Source organism: Saimiri boliviensis, chromosome 12 (genome assembly GCF_048565385.1).
Source record: "Saimiri boliviensis isolate mSaiBol1 chromosome 12, mSaiBol1.pri, whole genome shotgun sequence".
Taxonomy (NCBI): Eukaryota; Metazoa; Chordata; class Mammalia; order Primates; family Cebidae; genus Saimiri; species Saimiri boliviensis.
This window is the reverse complement of record NC_133460.1, coordinates 32,015,853-32,029,388: the sequence shown is the minus strand read 5'-3', so window position 1 is coordinate 32,029,388 and position 13,536 is coordinate 32,015,853. Positions and strand designations below refer to the sequence as shown.

Below are 13,536 nucleotides of genomic sequence, written 5' to 3'. Positions count from 1 at the left end.
TCTACCCACAGCAATCAGGCAAGAAAAAGAAATAAAGGGTATTCAGATAGGAAAGAAGGAAGTCAAATTGTCTCTATTTGCAGATTACATGATTGTATATCTAGAGGACCCCATCGTCTCAGCCCAAAATCTCCTGAAACTGATAAGCAACTTCAGCAAAGTCCCAGGATACAAAATCAATGTGCAAAAATCACAAGCATTCCTGTACACCAGTAACAGACTTAAAGGCAGCCAAATCAAGAATGATTTGCCATTCACAATTGCTACAAAGAGAATAAAATACCTAGGAATACAACTAACAAGGAATGTAAAGGACCTCTTCAAGGAAAACTACAAACGAAATAAGAGAGGACACAAACAGATGGAGAAACATTCCATGTTCATGGTTAGGAAGAATCAATATTGTGAAAATGGCCATACTGCCCAAAGTAATTTACAGATTCAATGCTAACCCCATCAAGCTACCAATGACCTTCTTCACAGAACTGGAAAAAAACACCTTAAACTTCATATGGAACCAAAAGAGGGCCCGCATAGCCACGTCAGTTCTAAGCAAAAAGAACAAAGCCGGAGGTATCTCACTACCAGACTTCAAACTATACTACAAGGCTACAGTAATCAAAACAGCATGGTACTGGTACCAAAACAGAGATATAGACCATTGGAACAGAACAGAGGCCTCGGAGGCAACACAACATGTCTACAGCCATCCGATCTTTGACAGACTTGACAAAAACAAGCAACGGGGAAAGGATTCCCTGTTTAATAAACGGTGTTGAGAAAACTGGCTAGCCATCTGCAGAAAGCAGAAACTGGATTCCTTCCTGATACCTTATACTAAAATTAACTCCAGATGGATTAAAGACTTAAACATAAGACCTAACACCATAAAAACCCTAGAAGAAAATCTAGGCAATACCCTTCAGGACATAGGCATAGGCAAGGACTTCATGACCAAAACACCAAAAGCATTGGCAACAAAAACCAAAATAGACAAACGGGACCTAATCAAACTCCACAGCTTCTGCACGGCAAAATAAACAGTCATTAGAGTGAATCGGCAACCAACAGAATGGGGAAAAATTTTTGCAGTCTACCCATCTGACAAAGGGTTGATATCCAGAATTTACAAAGAACTAAAACAGATTTACAAGAAAAAAACAAACATGCCCATTCAAAAGTGGGCAAAGGATATGAACAGACACTTTACAAAAGAAGACATACGCCGGGCGTGGTGGCTCAAGCCTGTAATCCCAGCACTTTGGGAGGCCGAGGCGGGTGGATCACGAGGTCAAGAGATCGAGACCATCCCGATCAACATGGTGAAACCCCGTCTCTACTAAAAATACAAAAAAAATTAGCTGGGCATGGTGGCGCGTGCCTGTAATCCGAGCTACTCAGGAAACTGAGGCAGGAGAACTGCCTGAACCCAGGAGGCGGAGGTTGCGGTGAGCCGAGATTGCGCCATTGCACTCCAGCCTGGGTAACGAGAGCAAAAACCTCCGTCTCAAAAAAGAAAAAAAAAAAGACATACAGGAGCCCAACAAACATATGAAAAAAATGCTCATCATCACTTGTCATTAGAGAAACGCAAATCAAAACTACATTGAGATACCATCTCACGCCAGTTAGAATGGCGATCATTAAAAAATCTGGAGACAACAGATGCTGGAGAGGATGTGGAGAAATAGGAACACTTTTACACTGTTGGTGGGAGTATAAATTAGTTCAACCGTTGTGGAAGACAGTGTGGCAATTCCTCAAGGACCTAGAAATAGGACATTCCATTTGACCCAGCAATCCCATTACTGGGTATATATCCAAAGGATTATAAATCGTTCTACTATAAGGATACATGCACACGAATGTTCACTGCAGCACTGTTTACAATAGCAAAGACCTGGAACCAACCCAAATGCCCATTGATGATAGACTGGACAGGGAAAATGTGGCACACATACACCATGGAATATTATGCAGCCATCAAAAAACGATGAGTTTGTGTCCTTTGTAGGGACACGGATGAACCTGGAAACCATCATTCTCAGCAAACTGACACAAGAGCAGAAAATCAAACACCGCCATGTTCTCACTCATAGACGGGTGTTGAACAATGAGAACACATGGACACAGGGAGGGGAGAACTACACACTAGGGTCTGTTGGGGGGAAATGGGGGAGGGACAGTGGGGGATGGGGAGGTGGAGAGAGATAGTATGGGGAGAAATGCCAGACATAGGTGAAGGGGAGGAAGGCAGCACATCACACTGCCATGTGTGTACCTATGCAACAATCTTGCATATTTTTCACATGTACCCCAAAACCTAAAATACAATAAAAAATAAAAAAGAAAGTATAAAGTTATCTGAGAAAGATAATACATGGACAAATATAAAAACAGTATTATTATAATTTTGGTTTGTAACTCTACTTTTTTTCCCCACAAGATTTAAAAGACACATTCATTAAAAATTAAAAATCTAGTTAATGGCCACACTCTCTCTATGTTACTGATGTCATTCACAAACTCCATTGTTATATAAACAATGTTATATAAACAATTATATAAACAATGGAGTTTGTGAATGACATCAGTAACATAGAGAGGGTGAAGCTGTAAAGAAGTAGCATTTTTGTGTGAATGAAGTTGTCATCAACCTAAGATGGAATGTCATAATTCTGAGATGTTTTATGTAATTCCTATGGAAACAAACAAAAAGCCTGTAGAATCTGTGAACAAGCATATACAAATCTACCCCCAAAAGCCAAGGAAGCTGAGAAGCCAAAGAAAGAGGCTGACAATCCAGTTTCTCAGAGAGAAATATTTTATAGGAACTTGAAAACAGAAGCAAAGCCTCGAGTGGTTGTCCACACCTGCCCTCCAGAAAGTATTCATTCATTCATTCATTCATTTATGCCCAGCTAATTTTGTAGAGACAGAGTTTCACCATATTGACCAGGCTGGTCTCAAACTCCTGAGCTCAAGCAGTCTGCCCACCTCAGCCTTCCAAAGATATTCTTTATCTAGCAAGCTTTTAGGATAAAATATGGGCAGCTGGTTACATCTTCAGACTTTCTCACCAATACGCCACCACTGGGGAAGTTTGATAGCATCTTTATGAGGCGTTATCTATGCTATAGGCATTGTTTAAAGACCTTACTGCAGAACACGTTAGTGTGAAGGGGCCAACCACCAGTCATCATGGTAGTTTTGCTTCAAGGTGGCATCAGACACTCTTGGGCATGCGAAAGGCTGTTTTTTTCCGCAATGCAAAAGGAGAGAAGAAGGGAATCAAAACAAGGCACTACAAAGTGTCAAACACAGACATCTTGTGTTCATGGAAAACTTAGTATTATTCATATGTCACTACTACTCAAAACAGTCTACAGATTCAGTACAGTTCCTGTCAAAATCCCTATGTTGATTTTTGCAGAAGTAGAAAAATCTTAAGAAATCCTGAAAAAACAAAACAATCTATTTTTAAAAAGTTGGAGGTCTCATGCTTCCTGATTTCAAAATTTACTACAGAGACATAGTAATAAAAACACTGTGGTATTGACAGAAAGGAAGAAAGAAAAAGAAAGGAGGGAGGGAGGAAGGGAGGGAAGGAAGGAAGGAAGAAAAGGAAGGAAGGAAGGAAAAGAAGATAGATAGATAGATAGATAGATAGATAGATAGATAGATAGATAGATAGATCAGTAGAACAAAACAGTGAGCCCAGAAATAAGCCCTTAGGTAATGTGATCAAATGATCTTCACCAAAGGTGCCAAGGCCATCCAGTGGGGAAAGAACACTGTCATCAACAAATGGTACTGGGAAAACTGAATATCCACATGCAAAAAAGAATGAAAATGGACCTTTACCTAGCGTCATAGACAAAAATTAACTCAATGGACAAAGACCTAAATATAATAACTAAAACTCTTAGAAGAAAAAGTAGGAGAAAGTTTTATGATATTTGATTGATTTTTTTGGATATGACACCAAAGCAGCAGAAGAAAAAATAATTAGATTTCATCAAAAACGTTTTGGCCAGGAATAGTGACTCACACCTATAATCCCAGATGTTTTGGAGGTCAGAGAAGGAGGATCCCTTGAGGCCAGGAGTTCAGTACCAACCTGGGCAACATAGTGAGACCTCATCTCTACAAAAAATAAAAATTAAAAAAATTAGCTGGGCATGGTGGCATACACTTACAGTCCTAGCTACTCCAGAAGCTAAGATGAGAGAATGACTTGAGCCCAGGTTTGAGGTTACATTGAGCTATGAAAGCACCACTCCAGCCTGGGTGACAGAGTGAGAACCTGTCTCAAAAATAAATAAATAAATAAATAAATAAATAACAAGAGAATTTAAAATTTTTGTGCATCAAAAGACATCAACAGAATAAAAAGCAATCCCAAAAAAAGGAAAAAAATTTGCAAATTATATGTAAGGATTTGCTATGGTTTGGATGCTTGTCTCCTCCAAACCTCATGTCAAAATTTGATCCCCATAGTTAGAGGTAGGACTTAATGGAATGCATTTGGGTCATGGGGGCAGATCCCTCATGAATAGATTAATGGCCTCCCTCAGAGGTAAGTGAATTCTCACTGCAGTAGTTCCCATGAGAGCTCACTACAAAAAAAAGAAACAGTGGAAGCAGCCTGAGGCCCTGCCAGATGCACGTGCTGGTGCCACGCTTCCTGTACAATCTGTAGAATCATGAGTCAAATAAACTTCTTTATAAATTACTCAGCCTCTTTTTTTTTTTTTTTTTTTTTTTTTTTTTTTTTTTGCAGAGTCTACCTCTGTCACCCAGGCTGGAGTGCAGTGGCACAGTCTTGGCTCACTGCAACCACCGCTTCCCGGGTTCAAGTAATTCTACTGCCTCACCTTCCTGAGTCGCTGGGGTTATAGGCACATGCCACCATGCCTGGCTAATTTTTGTATTTTTAGTAGAGACAGGGTTTCACCATGTTGATCAGGCTGGTCTTGAACTCCTGACCTCGTGATCTGCCCACCTCAGCCTCTCAAAGTGCTGCGATTACAGGTGTGAGCCACTCCACCTGGCCAAAATTTTTTTATAGCAATCCAAAACAGACGAGGACAGGACTAATATCTATTGTATATAAACAACTTCCACAACTCAACAACAACAAAATAAAAACTCAGTTCAAAAATGGGCAAAAGTTTGAATGTGGTTTTTGTTGCAGTCTATGTTTAAAAAAAAAATGAGTAAAGGACTTGAATAGACATCTTTCTTAAGAGGATATGGAAATAGGCAATAAGCATCTAACAAGATACTGCACATCACTAATCATTAAGGAAATGCTAATCAAAGCCCCAACACACCACCTCATGCTTATTACAGTGGCTACTATCAAAAGAACAGAAAATAAATTTGGAAGGATGTGGATAAATTGGAACTCTTGTGTACTGTTAGTGGGAATGTGAAATGTTATAACCACTGTGGACAATGTTCAGTCTTCAAAAAAAATTAAGGGCCAGGCGCGGTGGCTTACGCCTGTAATCCCAGCACGTTGGGAGGCCGAGGCAGGTGGATCACGAGGTCAAGAGATCGAGACCATCCCGGTCAACATGGTGAAACCCCATCTCTACTAAAAATACAAAAAATTAGCTGGGCACGGTGGCGCGTGCCTGTAATCCCAGCTACTCAGGAGGCTGAGGCAGAATTGCCTGAACCCAGGAGGCGGAGGTTGCGGTGAGCCAAGATTGTGCCATTGCACTCCAGCCTGGGTAACAAGAGCGAAACTCCGTCACAAAAAAAAAAAAAAAAAAAAAAAAAATTAAAACATAATTGCCAAATGAGCTAGCAGTTCCACTTCTGGGTATATGCCCAAAAGAATTGAAAACAGGAGTTAGAACAGATATTTGTCTATCCCTGCTTATAGCAGCATTATTCACAATAGCCAAATTGTGAAAGCAACCCAAATGTCCACTGCCAGATGAATGGATAAACAACATGTGCTACAGATGTACAGTGGAATAGTGTTCAGCCTTTAAAAAGGAAGGAAATTCTGCAATACCTGGATGAAACTCAAGCATTATGTTCAGTGAAATAAGCCAGTCACAAAAAGACAAATACTGTATGATTCCACTTACATAACATTCTTTGAGTGGTAAACTCATAAAGACAGAAAAGAAAATGGTGGTTGCCAGGGGTGAGGGGAATGTGGGACCAGGCAGACATTGTTTAATGTTTACAGAGTTTTGCTTGGGAACATGAGTAAGTCTGGAAGTGCTAGCAGTGATGGTTGCAGAACAATATAAATGTACTTAATGCCATATACTTAAAAATGGTTAAATAGTAACTTTTATGTTATGTACATTTTACTATAATTTTTTTTAATGCACTTTTAAAGCAGAGATACGTGCAAATTCTCACTACCAATCAGGTCATCAGGTACCCACTCAATGTCCAATAGATTCTATGCAAGGAAATTAATTCACTTTTTTTTTTTTTTTTTTTTTTTTTTTTTGAGACGGAGTTTTCGCTCTTGTTACCCAGGCTGGAGTGCAATGGCGTGATCTCGGCTCACCGCAACCTCCGCCTCCTGGGTTCAGGCAATTCTCCTGCCTCAGCCTCCTGAGTAGCTGGGATTACAGGCACACACCACCATGCCCAGCTAATTTTTTGTATTTTTAGTAGAGACGGGGTTTCACCATGTTGACCAGGATGGTCTCGATCTCTTGACCTTGTGATCCAGCCGCCTCGGCCTCCCAAAGTGCTGGGATTACAGGCTTGAGCCACCGCGCCCGGCTAATTCACTTTTAATGTTCAGTTACTTATTCTAAGAATGAAATGCTTAAATATATATTACAGGAACAGATGGTCAATGCAAGGTGATACATTTTAACAAAGCTAGACTTTTGCATAAAATATCTATTAAACATGCAGTGCATGATTTTTGTTTTATTCAACTCTTTCATTCTATTTGGGAATTAGAATATGAAAACAATATTTAAAGAGTAATTGCATTTTTAATTTATTTGCATATTGCCATCTTAGTTAAGCAGTCTGCTACATCCTATATGAAAAACACATTATTGACTTAAAATATACAATACAAAACAGCTTTGTTTCTGTCCCTCAAGGCTGCATAAAGAAATTCTAATAAAGAGGAACAGTCTGGGAGCAGTGACTGGCCCTTGGCATTTGCACCGTCTTCTGCAGCAGGAACAGTGCAAACACCTGAAACAGGATAGAGCTTTGATCAGCTCAGAGCTTTGCTTTGACTTCTGTTTTTTTCTATTGTAGCAAAGCTTTCCTGTCACCATTTCTAGTAGGAGAAAACTCAGTCTTTATGATCACAAGTGCCTTTTTAGTTAGTTTGTTTTTTTTAAGCATAAATATCCATCATTAAAAAACATTTTCTGACATTTTGTTTTATGGTTTTCTCATGAAAATTAAAGATCCAGGCTGGGCACGGTGGCTCACGCCTGTAATCCTAGCACTTTGGGAGGCCGAGGTGGGTGGATCACCTGAGGTCAAGAGTTCAAGACCAGCCTGGCCATCATGGTGAAACCCCATCTTGAAAAAGAAAAAAAAAAATTTTTTTTTTTTTTAAAAGAAAAGAAAAAAAGAAAATTAAAGATCTGGCCCTCATGTGACCTGTAGCCTGTACTGGAAACATTGGTCGGATCCAATAAGACACAGCAAAGTTTGCAGCTTTTTTTGTTTCTTTGGGGAAATGATTCAGAATCATTTTGAAATTAAATTTTTGTAGAACAGCACGTCAACATAGGTCTTGGTGGCAATTTAAACCTATTTACATTTTAAATCTTAAAAGTATCTTTTAAAATTTTGACATATTGTTGAATTTATATGGAACAAAATAAGTTTAAGTATCTCTTACGGCCTGGATGCTTTTTTTAACTTTTTTTTTTTTTTTTTTTTTTTTTTTTTGAGACGGAGTTTTCACTTTTGTTACCTAGGCTGGAGTGCAATGGTGCGATCTCGGCTCACCGCAACCTCCGCCTCCTGGGTTCAAGCAATTCTCCTGCCTCAGCCTCCCGAGTAGTTGGGACTCCAGGCTTGCGCCACCATGCCAATTTTTTTTTTTTTTTTGTATTTTTTTTGTATTTTTAGTTGAGACAGGGTTTCACCGTTTTGACCAGGATGGTCTCGATCTCTTGACCTCATGATCCACCTGCCTCAGCCTCCCAAAGTCCTGGGACTATAGGCGTGAGCCACCGCACCTGGCCTTAACTTTTATTTTAGGTTTACAGGTATGCAGGTTTGTTATATTTGTATATTGTGTGTCACAGGGGTTTGATGTAGACATTGTTTTGTCACCCAGGTACAAGCCTAATACTCAAATAGTAATTTTTTCCGCTCCTCTCTCTCCTCCCACCTTCTACCCTCAAGAAGGCTCCATTGTGTGTTGTTCCCCACTATGTGTCGATGTGTTCTCATCATTTAGCTCCCACTTGTGAGAACATAGGGTATTTGGTTTTCTGTCCCTGCATTAATTTGCTACAATGGCCCCCAGCTCCAGGCCTGGATACTCTTTTAACGCTTTTTGGAATACTGTCACTTTTTCTTTTGGTAACTGTAGCCACCTGACCCCTTGATACAGTCCAAATGGGGTTTGGTAGGGGAAGCGAGGGGCTTTTGTTATGTTTTGGTCCTTTCTAAGGCACATTAAAATGGCTGGCAAGATTAGAAGTTTTGATATATCTTATCTTCAGATTAGGTAGAGTCAACAATCCCTGTATTTCATTTGGGTTATTCTTGTGTTATGCCAGAATCTGTGGTTTTCTTGGTAGCAAAGTCACACTAAAATACCAAAAAAGCTAGTAAGATAGGCATATCAGTAATCAAGGCTACAGTCTGTTAGGCACAGTCTAGTAATATAGGCAAGACTTTTTTTTTTATAAATCTTAGATTTGATACCACATCCATGTTCCTGAGTTATTTTTCGTATGATGAGGACTTACTGCTCTCAAATTCATCATCAGTCAGTGAGGGCTGGACTGGTAAAATAGCTTGCCAGGTGAGTAGGACGTATGTGCAAGGAAATCTATATAGAGTTCAGAATTCAAGCATTTGAGTCTACTTCATATAACAGTTACATAATAGCCAAGGAATGTTTGCCCCTCTGTAAAAGTTGACCCAGAGATAAGTATCTCCATTTCAAAAAAATATGCAAGGTGAAAGGAAAATAAATCACATAAAGTTGTATTCAGTAAAGAAATTATCAGCTAACGTTATCTTTCACTTTATGTGTGAGGTTTGGTTGTTGAGAGATTCACTGAGGAGCCCGATGTCTCAAAACTCTTTGGGGGCAGAAGTCTGCTGGAACACAGGTGTCCAGTCTCTTAGACGAGCCCTTTCCCTCGTTTCTGTTTAAAAATGAAATTGAAGGCAGCCATCTTCCAAAGTAAGTTTTTTCATATTGTCAACACTGACAGTTACTAACAACTGAAAACCTGAAATCAGCGGCTGAAACCTCAGGGAGAGAGCTGACATGGGCACGCACGACGAATTGCGTGCTCGCGCACACACAATCTCAGCTGGGCTTGAGAACGTGACCTAGACTGAGTAAAGCCAGAAGGAATGACCATTCATCAATTAAACAAATATTTGAGTTAACTAGTATGTGCCAAGCTTCATATTTATTGCTGCTAATAGCCCTCTGAGTTTCCAGGTCATTTATTTTAAGGAAGAAAAACACAGTTTGCTATTTTCAAATGCAAATACTTTAACAAGAGAACTGATTTTGATTGCTGGTGTAATGAATTTGAGAGTTGTTCAGGGAAGTCGAAGTGACAGAAGAGGACAGTTTTCCTTAAGATAAGGCTGGTATAGTAAGTACAAGTAGTAATCAATATGCAAAATTTGACTGGCTTATTACAATAGTAATTGTTCGTTACAATAAATGAATACTTAAGATCTATGTAATGTAGATTGCTAATGAGCATTCATAAAACCTAGTTAGTAAAGCCTCGTTAATAATATGTGACCCCAAACTGAGATTCAGTAACTGTTGATTTTGGCCTGGGTAACAAAGTAGCTTCTTCTTTTAAGTGAGAGAATGCTGTCAGTGAAACAGGTCAATCTTACCAAAATATATTCTTTAAATCTTCTATTGCAAGAAATGGGGAAATATGATTAATGACAGTTCTGGTCAGATTTGGAGAGAGGAACAGAGGGTGTAGAGCACATTTACAGATAACATGGGTGCATGGGCATTTAGGAAGGGATGCTGCCGGAGGGTGGGTCGAGTGTGATACAGGGATTCACTAGGCTCTGCAGGGAAGCCTGAAGGTTACGTTTGCATCAGCCAGGGTTCGCATAACCTATGTAGCAAGCGGACTTTATGACTACCATGTATTGTTTTGATCAGACGTACAAGTGTCTTGGACTTTTCTTTCCCTGTCAAAAATGAATGGTTCTGACCATCTTTCTGAGTAAATACTCTAGCGTAGTCAGTCTAACCTTACTTGCCTATAGTTATTCACTGCTCTTGGAGCAAAGACTAAATGATTGCTCCACTGAGGCAAAGCATGTTATTCCACCAGCTGGGCCTCAGACGAAATCATATATTTTTCCTTTGATTCTTTTCTAATGGACTCAAAAACGAGGTCATTCCCTTTTAATTGCGATTTTTCTGGTTTTAATGATCATTAATTTCACAGACTTGTACATTTTTGCCTTTTCTACCAGTTTGCTTCAGTGTCCCCAGCAGTTCCTGAATTCTTGAAAACTCCTCCAACTGTAGATCAGCCTCCCTCACGGCCTGCAGCTACTGTCCTCCCCACAAACACTGTGTCCTCAGCAAAGCCTGGCCCAGCACTGGTGAAGGTGGGTACTTTGGACGCACCCTGGGGGTTAGGTGGCTTTATTTGTGACTGTCTATACCCCTGTAAACAGAAGACAAAGACATTTACCTAAGTTGCTCAGCCTGACTTTTAGCCCAAAGTCTTGAAAACTAAACCATGCCAAGACTTGCTAGACTGGAGTCTTCATGTTTACAGTTGTGCTATAGTCTCAGAAAAATGGCACAAAATTTGGTCTATTTAAAACACTAGGGGCTGGATGCAGTAGTTTGCCTCTGGAATCCCAGTGCTTTGTAAGGCTCAGGTGGGAGGATCACTTGAGGCCAGGAGTTTGAGAACAACCTGAACAACATAGCAAGACATTATATCCACAAAAAATTTAAAAAGTTAGACAGAGGTAGTGGTACATGCCTGTAGTCTCAGCTATGAGGAGGCCAAGGCAGGGGGATCACTTGAGCCCGGGAGTTTGAGGCTGCAGTGAGCTATGATCACACCATTGTACCCTAGTCTGGGTGACAGAGCAAGATCCTGTGTCTTTAAAAAACAAAACAAACTACTGGACTATGCAGAAAGCCCCAGTTCTGCCACCCAGGCCACTAAGATGAAACATAAGAAAAACAGATTTTAACTTTTCAAAATTATTTTTAAAACTTCTAAATAAGGTGGGTGAGGAGAGTAAGGTGAGAAATAGTCTAGCAGAATAGAGATCTCAATTTTTTTACACTAAAAGATGATACTGTAAGTTAGCTACCTTTTCACCACCTTTCAGATGGGGAGACTGAGGCCCACAGAAGAAATGACAGAGCTAGGAAGGGCCCCCCAAATCCAAGTGTAGCTCTCTCCTGCCTCCCCCACCTGTTGCAGCACTCTCCTGAGACAAGGGAGCATCTTTGAGATGACCATGATGCATTGATGCATTTTTCTCACAGCCCTCTATCCCTGGGACTGTCCTTGACCTTCCGGGAGAGAAGGCTCTTGTAAGCATGACTGAGTGTTGGTAGCTTCAGGACATACGTTAGTGTATTTCCCCATCTTCCATGGTGTAGCATTGGGGCCAGAAATTCCATAGGGTGGCAAGTGGCAGGTAACCCTGCCAGGGAAATCAGTTTTTACTTCCTCTCCCAGTATACCCATGCATGCAACCCCGATGGCACAGAGAGGGTCTGCATGCCCAGCCGTCCTTCCCTGCTGATCTTGAAAACGTGTTCTCTGCCCTTCCCAGTCTCTGAATGTCTGCTCCTCACTGATGTCTTTAAGGAGCGCTTTGGTTCTAAAGGAAGCAGCATTGTTGAAGAATGTGAAATTCAGGGGTTGGTAAGGGACTTCTAGGACTATGCCAAGAGGAGGAAACAGAAACACATTAGGAAACAGAGCAGAATTCTTTCAAGGTTTCTATAAGGAAAGCTGTTTCCCATCCTTCACTTGTGGGGGCTGGTAGGTAATAGCAGATTTTTTCTGAGGAACACTGGTCATTATGTTTATGTGCTCCTCTACAGGTGCCCTTCTGACTGTGGCTGGGTCAATTACTTTATCACTCTACAACAATTATTCTCAAAGCCCATTTTAAGTATAAATTATCCTAGACCCAGTTCATTCTTAAGATCAATTTTAAAGGACTAAAACTAAAATGTATAGCCAGGCACGGTGACACACCTGTAATTCCAGCACTTTGGGAGGCCAAGGCAGGCAGACCACTTGAGCGCAGGAGTTTGAGACCAGCCTGGGCAACATGGCAAAACCCCATCTGTATAAAATGTTCACAAAAATTAATTGGCATGGTGGTGCACACCTGTGCTCCCAGCTACTCAGAGGGCTGAGGTTCGAGGATCACTTGAGCCCAGGAGGTCAAGGCTGCAGTTAACCAAGATCATGCCACTGCACTCTAGCCTGGGTGACAGAGTGAGACCCTGTCTCATAAGCAAATAAATAAAATGTAATGTTTATAATGAAATAAGCAGGTAAATAGTGAAATGATTACTATTGTGAGACTGAAGGAATAAGTAGGTGAAAGTGTTTTTTGACATTGAGATATATACCTAGAGTGCCTGATAATTAAACTGATTTCCAATTAGCATACACATTCATGGTGCATTTGTTCAACTGATACTTATTCAAGCACCTTCTATGTACCGGGCACTGTTCTGGGTACTAGGAATAGATAAAGCAAGGAACAAAACATCACAAATCCCCACCCTTAGAAAAACACAACCAAGTAGATTGTGTGCCTGCTGATGAATAATGTGAGGACAGGGATGCTGGGGGGACAAGGAGAGGTGTGTCATTTAAATGAGGTGGTCTGGAGATATGCAGATGACACTTGAGAAGTGAGGGTGAGAGCCATTAAGATATCTGTGGGAAGAAAATCTGAAGTCTCTGAACAAGGAAGCCAATATGACTTCAACAGCAATAGCAGAGGGGTAAAAAGTAAACTATGCAGCCAGGTTGTGGCCAGAGACCAGCATCTGTAGCGCCTTGTAAGAAGTTAGGCTTTGGCCCGGTGCGGTGGCTCACGCCTATAATCCCAGCACTTTGGGAGGCAAAGGTGGGTGAATCACGAAGTCAGAAGTTTGAGACCAGCCTGGACAACATGGTGAAACCCCATCTCTACTAAAAATGCACAAAGTTAGCTGGGTTTGATGGTGGACGCCTCTAATTCCAGCTACTCAGGAGGCTGAGGCAGGAGAATCGTTTGAACCCAGGAAGCAGACGTTACGGTGAGCTGAGATCACACCACTGTACTCCAGCTTGG

The 13,536-nt window shown here is 40.8% G+C and overlaps 1 protein-coding gene across 8 annotated transcripts in view; it reads left to right on the top strand.

Moving 5' to 3' along the window:
- MRTFB (myocardin related transcription factor B) overlaps positions 1 to 13,536 on the top strand; it is a 335,374-nt gene that overhangs the window by 291,202 nt on the left and 30,636 nt on the right. For 7 of the 8 annotated variants that reach the window (XM_074382207.1, XM_074382206.1, XM_074382209.1 and 4 more), the window contains one exon: positions 10,675 to 10,812. The exons of the other annotated variant lie outside the window; for it this stretch is intronic. In XM_074382207.1, coding sequence (XP_074238308.1) covers positions 10,675 to 10,812 — 138 coding nt within the window. The remainder of the gene's footprint in view (positions 1 to 10,674; positions 10,813 to 13,536) is intronic. 8 annotated transcript variants of the gene reach the window in all.